Source organism: Sapajus apella, unplaced genomic scaffold (assembly GCF_009761245.1).
Source record: "Sapajus apella isolate SASKATOON/1434 unplaced genomic scaffold, GSC_monkey_1.0 scaffold10, whole genome shotgun sequence".
NCBI lineage: Eukaryota > Metazoa > Chordata > Mammalia > Primates > Cebidae > Sapajus > Sapajus apella.
This window is the reverse complement of record NW_022436950.1, coordinates 10,642,079-10,649,496: the sequence shown is the minus strand read 5'-3', so window position 1 is coordinate 10,649,496 and position 7,418 is coordinate 10,642,079. Positions and strand designations below refer to the sequence as shown.

General features: G+C 44.8%; 1 protein-coding gene across 1 annotated transcript in view; it reads right to left on the bottom strand.

Moving 5' to 3' along the window:
* PID1 (phosphotyrosine interaction domain containing 1) overlaps window positions 1-7,078 on the bottom strand; it is a 244,209-nt gene extending 237,131 nt beyond the window's left edge. Inside the window, exon 1 of the mRNA XM_032277989.1 lies at window positions 6,769-7,078. Within this exon, the coding sequence (XP_032133880.1) occupies window positions 6,769-6,798 (30 nt within the window). The 5' untranslated portion in view covers window positions 6,799-7,078. The remainder of the gene's footprint in view (window positions 1-6,768) is intronic.
* Between the last annotated feature and the right edge of the window lie 340 nt (window positions 7,079-7,418).

Sequence of the window (7,418 nt, the reverse complement as noted above, 5' to 3'; positions counted from 1 at the left end):
AAAGCCAATTGCATTCCATGGATCACACTTTCCTACACATCAGGAATAAAAGGAGCTTCTCCAAGTGAGGAGACAGAGACACATGGACAGTGAGCAGGCCATTAACATTCTGGTTCTGGCTTATAAAGCCAAGTTAGGTAGGGATCTTCTTCATATGAACAGAAACTCTGAAAGTTACAATCATACTAGGAAATAGATATTAAGCCCAACTTTGAACAAGAAGAGACAGGACTGTGAGTCCTCTAAGTTTACAACTATGTCCTTCTTACCCTCACCCACACCCAGCATAGTGCTTGGGACCTAGTAGATGCACAAGAAAGGTGGACAGAAGAGAAGACAGAAGCTCAGATCTAAACTCCGAATTTGTTCCTTCATTCACCAACCCTAACAGCATTAAGATGTGGTACTATTTATTGAGCACCTACTAAACACTATATACCAAAATCCCTCCAAAGCACATCTCTCTATTTTACAGATAGGGAAAGCAAAGCTCAGAGAAGTTACAAAACTAAACTGAAACATTGCTAGTAAGCAATCAAGTCAAAATTACTTATAAAGAGACAGATAGGCTTTTTTTAGTTGTTGTTTGTTTATTTTTTTCCAAATGTTTTCTGATTCAGGAAACACCCTGGCTAATAAGGCTATCACTGGAGCCTCCCTCATCACAGTAAGAACTCAGTTTAAACAGAAGAAGGAATCCTGGGCTATCAGGCATGGGAAAGAAGAACTCGGCAAGATGATAGATCCATGTGGCATCAGCATTAAGTGGAAGAGCACGTCGAGATGCCAGAAGCACTGAAATATGCCCAAGTCACAAAACACGTCTGTGTCTTTTCTCTGACACCTTCCTTTTGCAATCCCTGGCTTCAAGGCTTGGACCTGGTGAAGACGCTAATGCTTTATCACTGATTAGCAGCTAAACTGGGATCACAACTTTTTTTTAAGTAAACACAAAAATGATAGTAGACTAATTCCACTAGACTTCAAGGAGGTCTTTGGACAAACACCTCAACTATTTCTTCTTGCTCTACTTATATAAAGCCTCTGTTTAAATTTGTGTCCATGGGGCTGAAAGAAGCACACTGCAGTCATTGAGTGTTTCTGGACTAGTTTTATTTGCTGACCACTAACAAGTCCCTGAACTGCTGCTATTCGCGGAATAAAATACTTTGTGGAAGGCAGCCTGATCTCCAGTACCCCTGAAGCTGTAAGGCTGATTCTCCCAGAGTCTCCTCCAGGGCTAATTTTCATGGTACAATGGGGTCAGTGCAAGGGGTATGGGAGGGACCTAATCTGGAACATCAAACAAAATGCAAAAGTTGCCTAACACTCCAAGATAACTCAGTACAGTCAACATGAAACAGCCATCAGGCCACGGTTAACCAAGGGGCACAGAGTTTTTTTTCCCAGGCTAGGATTTGGAAAATCACTTGGTAGAGATTTGCTGACAAACTTGGAGAAAGACTCAATGATGTAAGATAGCATTTTACTTCTGACGGAGACTAAGGCCTCGGATTAACGATGACTCCAAGTTTTCTTTATGAACAATAAGGCCTAATGTTTTGTGCTTACTCAACTACAATTGAGGAAAAGAACAACAAAATCGAGAGTGGATTTAGTGAGAAACCTGTGCGTCTGTAATAAAAGCTATTGCTTTTTTCTAAGCAACTGCTCTGAAAATCTCCAACCTCCTCCCTCCTTCTCCCCATTATTTTTTTGTCTAAACTCGAAATGAATGTGTACGTGATGCAACCTAATCACCAGCTTTCAAGGTCTCTAGTTTGGATAAATGCCACGTGCTTCAGTTAAAAAGCTCTTCGGTGGTCCTTGTGAGTTTTAACTTCAATAGGAAACAGCAGCTTATGTGCCACCAAAGATCTGGGCCACCAAAAACAGGGTAGCCCTTGGTCAACACATTGCTTCAACAAGAAATAGGACAGCGGTCTCTCTGAGACCACAAGACAGTCACTGCTCTAACTGTATTTATTAATAACAATAGCGCCAACATGTATATAGCACTGTGCCTGTCTTATCCTTCCACGCTATGGTGAAGGGCTTAAGAAGTAAGGACTGGAGCCAAACTGTCTGGTTCAAACTCCAGCTCAGCTCATTTCTAGCTGCTCAACCCTGGCCAAATCACTTCACCTCTCTGGCCTTCAGTTTCTCTCTAAAATGGGGATAAAAGTGGTTACAGGAAGTAAATGAGCCAGATGATTAAAATAAAGCTCCTCAGCACAGTGCCACACACAGTGCCTGTACCACAAAAACAGGTTACTGGTATCTTCCCATTCCTGTCCCTTGTTCCTTTTGTCCATTTGGTCAGCCTGGAACAATGTCAGATTTGCCAGTTTTCACACTGCCTGATGGGTGAGGCCATTATAATGGTCTCCGGTTGACATTTTAGAGGGTTCTCCAGTCTCATTTCTCAGGGGAAAGGTGAAAGTGGCATCACCACAGAGAAAAAATCTAGAAAAATCCACATTCCAAGTCAAGACAAGATCTGCCAGATAGAACTAGGTAGAATGAGAGTGAGATAATCCTCAGGAAGGACTTTGCCTCCTAAAATCCCTGAATAGTATTGAGCTAAAAACTTCAGCACCTTTATCAGCCAAAAGTTTCAGGAAACACCAAAAGAAAGTTTCTTTAGGATCTGGGGTCCTCTCTACTCTTCGCTGTGTTTCTCCCTCTGTGGAAGTGCTAGTGCACAGACACTGGCCACAATGAGGGTGAAAAGGAAGTAATGGGACAGAAAAAAATTGCCCAGGCTGCAAAACCCAAATCCAGCTATATGAATAAAAAGCTCTGTATTTTCTGGATCTGCCATGGATAAATAGAAATCTCAGTGAAGACAGGCAGATGATTATATTGGAACCTTTATAGAATGCCTCATGAGAAGATGATTACATGTGCACTTTACAATTAGAATCTGCTAGAACTTGTTTCCTGTACATGCCTATCACATTCCACTCTATCCTAGTAATAACGACACCAGAGACCCTTTTTGTTCTTTCTTCAGATGGAGGTTCACTCTGTTGCCAGGCTGGATTGCAGTGGCGCGATCTCGGCTCACTGCAACCTCAGCCTCCCAGGTTCAAGCAATTCTCTTGCCTCAGCCTCCTGAGTAGCTGGGACTACAGGCATGCGCCACCACACCCAACTAATTTTTGTATTTTTAGTAGAGATGGGGTTTCACCATGTTGGCCAGGATATCTCGATCTCTTGACCTTGTGATCCAACTGCCTTGGCCTCCCAAAGTACTAGGATTACAGGCATGGGAAATCGTACCTGACCCACCAGAGACCTTTAAGAATATGTTGACCTCCTTTGCTTCTAACTTCAGTCTTGATTCATCTTTCTTCTCCTATCCAGGCCTCCAGAAAATGCATCTGGTAGCTCACTGAAGACATCTGCTCTGAGAAAATACTTGTTCCTATGAATGGGACACACTCTTTCATGGATGGGTTTGTTACTTCAAGGGATCCACCACAGTAATTAAGGCAATCTACAAACCCATACAAATTTTAAAACTTCAAGGCCAGAAATAATCTCATCTCTATTTCAAAAAAAATAAAAATAAAAAACAATAGTTAGGTTTATGGTTTTGAAAAGTCCCCTTTACTTTTCCGAAAGGAGTCTGTTTCAAGCCCGCCTCTTTAAAAATTTATAACTCTCATCAGTCCTTCCAAGGGAAAAAAAAAAGTCTGCTATGCAGACGAGAAGGTGAAAAGAGAAGAATTCATATTTATTCACTGTAAAAAGTTAGGGTGGTAAATTAAATCTTCACATCCCTTTTGATTCTATTATATTTTTAATGGCAGAAGCTCCCAGTGAGGGCTCAAGTGGGGTGCAACAGTTTTAACATTCAAGGGAGCAGATGAACTTGCCTCGGTTTGTGAGACTGAATGAGAAATTATCCAGCACAGCTCTGCTCGGGGCAATAGGTCCCTTTGCCTGTGCTGGATTTGGGTCAAACAGCTAAACCTCAAATCAGAAAATATCTGCATCATTTTGGGGGAATACAGAAGTAGGTAATGATAATGATACTCAAACCTGACCAAAGATGTCATTTCTTGAGCAACGGAGACAGCTGCTACTCTCAAAGGTCCACTATTCAGAGTGTGACTGGTCTATGCAAAGCTCTACCACACTCCCCTGGGACACAGATCTCTCAAACCAGCCTCATCAAATATGAACTATATCAGCATGAAAGAATCCCCTCTTTTGATTCTAGGTATTGATACAGTAAATTGACTCCTTAGTCCTATTAGGAAGTTCCAGGAATGTTTTCTTGAAGAATTTTCTTCACTCTGGCTCATCTAAATTAGATGTCTGTATTAAAGATTAATGAGAAAAAAATTAATGAGGTTGAATGAGAAGGTTTAAAAAGATTTGTGAAAGGCACACGGGGCTCAGACATCATTAAAGAACAGGGCTCATTCACTAGTTTCCTATCCAGCACAATATCCACTGCTATCTCTGTGGCCACAGAGCCTGGAAGTGGCAAAGTGGCCTCTCACTAAGGAATCGAACAGGTATGTTTCTATATCATGGTGAAAGAAAAAGAAAAAAAAAAAAAAAAAAAAAAAAGAAACCCCAACAGCAAACAGAGACTGTGACAAAGATAAGCACAAGGAATGTAAATAAAATATTCTAAGCAGCTCACTCACCACCTCACCCTCAACAGCTCTCTAAGAAGCAAAAGTAAAAACATACAAATTACGTGTTTTCAAAAAGAGTCAAGCAAAAACTTTTTGGGAAGAAGCCATGAATATAAAAAAGGAAAAATTCCACATTTGTCTCACTTCTCTAATACCTGGGCTTGAGATGTACGTACTTTCAAAAGAGACTCATTGAAATTTGGGAGCATGTAGTTGAGCCCCCTGTTGGTAAGCACCTTCCAACAGTGACTCAGTCTTATCGATGATAAGCCCTGTTTATCTGAGCTTTCGAAAGCCTAAAACCAGGTTCTTTCAACATGATACCTTGAAATTAAAAAAAAAAAAAAAAAAAACCGTATTGCAAATACAAACTGGAATAAACCAGACTCATGCCAAAATGCACATGTGCACATTTCACAAAAGAAGGGGGAGACATTTCTAGCAAAGAACAATCCCTATGGGAAGGCAAGCCAGAGCGCTCGCCTGCCAAGGGTCACATGCTTCAAAGCGCACAGGATTCCCTAAGTGAAACAGGCCAGTAGGAAGAACTTATATAGTCAAAAATCTACAAACTCTTCTGAGGCACAGATCATCAAGCCATAAAAGCCACCTCAAGGAACGTTGACCACATCCCTCTAAGGACTTCCAAAAGCTGCACTTGAATGGGGAACCTGCCAGCTCTCCTCAATCATTCTGCTCCTTTGGAATAGAAGTTATGCCTTGAACCGAAGGAGAACTTCAAATGCGCCACTGGTATCTGGTGCCACTACCAATACATTCACATCCCCTTCTGCCAGTCATTCAGAGCCCAGTGTTGATATTCTCTTAATAAGACCAGGAGGGGATTAGGAGGTTGGTCATCAACCTCCTCATCTGCAAGGCTAAATGCAGGTTTTTTAATTTATTCTATTTGAGACCCTGGGGAGCTGGTCTGGTGTCTCAGGCTCTGATAAAGTGAACACACTGCCCACAAATCATGGCCCAGGGAGATTTGGAAAGGGGGTGTGGGGCATCTGTTTCTGCTAAATGCAATGCCCTCTGCAGGTTATTCCTCTGTATGAGGACTCCTAGGCAAAGGTTAGCCTCTCCCTGCATCTAAGAAACTGCGCTTGGGACTTTGAATGTTCATTGAGAAACCTCCAAGCCAGCCAGGGGCTGGTCTCACTGTCCTAAGTCTTCAGAGGCACTTAGCCTCCAATGGTGCCGTATTTTATCACTTAAACACTTCTTCAAAGTTTACTACGAAACAATGTGGCTCCACGCCTGCCAAAAGTTTAACTGCAGGATTCAGGGGATTTTATCTGGCAGAGTGGCTGCGTAGCTCTTGAGAATATGTGCCAGCAAAAGGCAATCCTCAAACCTTGCAACCAGGGCAATCCCAAGACCCAACGTGTCACTGAAAGAATTCTTCTGGGAAAGTGTCCCTCTTTCTCTTCAATCGCCTCCCGCAAATCCCCAGCTTCCAGAAGCCAATTCAAGGCAGTCTGGCATTTCAGGAGACAGCAGTAAAAACTTTTGATGGGATGACCCAGGACGTAAATATTCCTGGCTGAACTTACTTTTAATCCTTAAATATCTGAAGAAGCTTGGCTTTAAGGGAGATAAAGGGAGAGAACCAATGAATAGGGAAAAATAAAAGAAGTAGCATACCATGACCAAGCCAAACCAAGCTTGATATTTCCAAATTACATTGGCAAATGGATGCTTTCACATATCACTTGTTCTGTCTTTCCTGGAGACCAAAAAATAAAAAAATAAATCTGGATTCAAAAATCCTAACCCCAGACCAATACATTATGTCAGCGGAATGCAATCTAAATTGCCGGTCTGAAAGTCCAACCTTATATATGTACCAACGAACCCGCACACAAGCACCTCCAAGCCAAAAGTTGTAACGCCTGAGTATGGGCGTTTGTCAATTTCATCATCCCCCATGGCCCCGCAGCGTTCCTGGCATTGGGTTAAACCGACAGCATCATGTTGCCATCGATGCGTCTTACAAGATGGTTTTGGGCAAATCCCTTCAAGTAGGCAGAAGCAAAACCTAGACTCATCTGCCTGGGCACCTCCTCCTCCAGGCTGGCCCCCCGGCCTCCCGGGTGTCCCTTACCTGCAGGCGCTCCGTGGCCGGCTGCCACATCTTCCAGCCCCGGGGTTTGGCAGAGGAGATGCTGGCGAGACTGTGGATCGCGCCGTGGAGCGAGGGGCCGCGGTCCCGCTTTACATCTGGGGTCGGTGTCAGCGGGTTGTGCGTCCTGGCGCTGGCCACAGCCGCCGGGTGGGCGCAGGGGGCTGCGAGCGGGAGGAGCAGGCGCGGCGCTCCGCTGCCGGCAACTTGTGGGCACTGCTGCGCGCCGGCTGTCCTGGCGCAGCTGCGAGAGGACTGCGCAGCTCCGCCCGGGCCCGGCGAGCGCGCGGCGGCCGCTCCCTCCTCCCCCGCCGCCGCCTCCCGGACCTGCGCGCTCTGAGCATGCCCGGGGCGGGCGCCCGGGGGCCGCAGCGGGTGGGGGCGCAGCGCGGCAGCCCTTAAATCCTAGTGAGGGGTGAGTGGGGACACTGGAACAGCCGGCCCTGCCCTGCAGGAAGCCCCCATTGGGTTGGGGTCTGGGAAAACGGACAGACTGCCTGAAGAGGGAAGGGCCTGGAGGCGGGAGTGCTGGGGTGGCGGGGATGGTGGGGTGGGGGAAAATTCCTTAAAAAGAGAAACCTAGCCCCAGGGGTCCCAGGTTTCCATATAACAGGGATCTCTGAAGTGCTTGT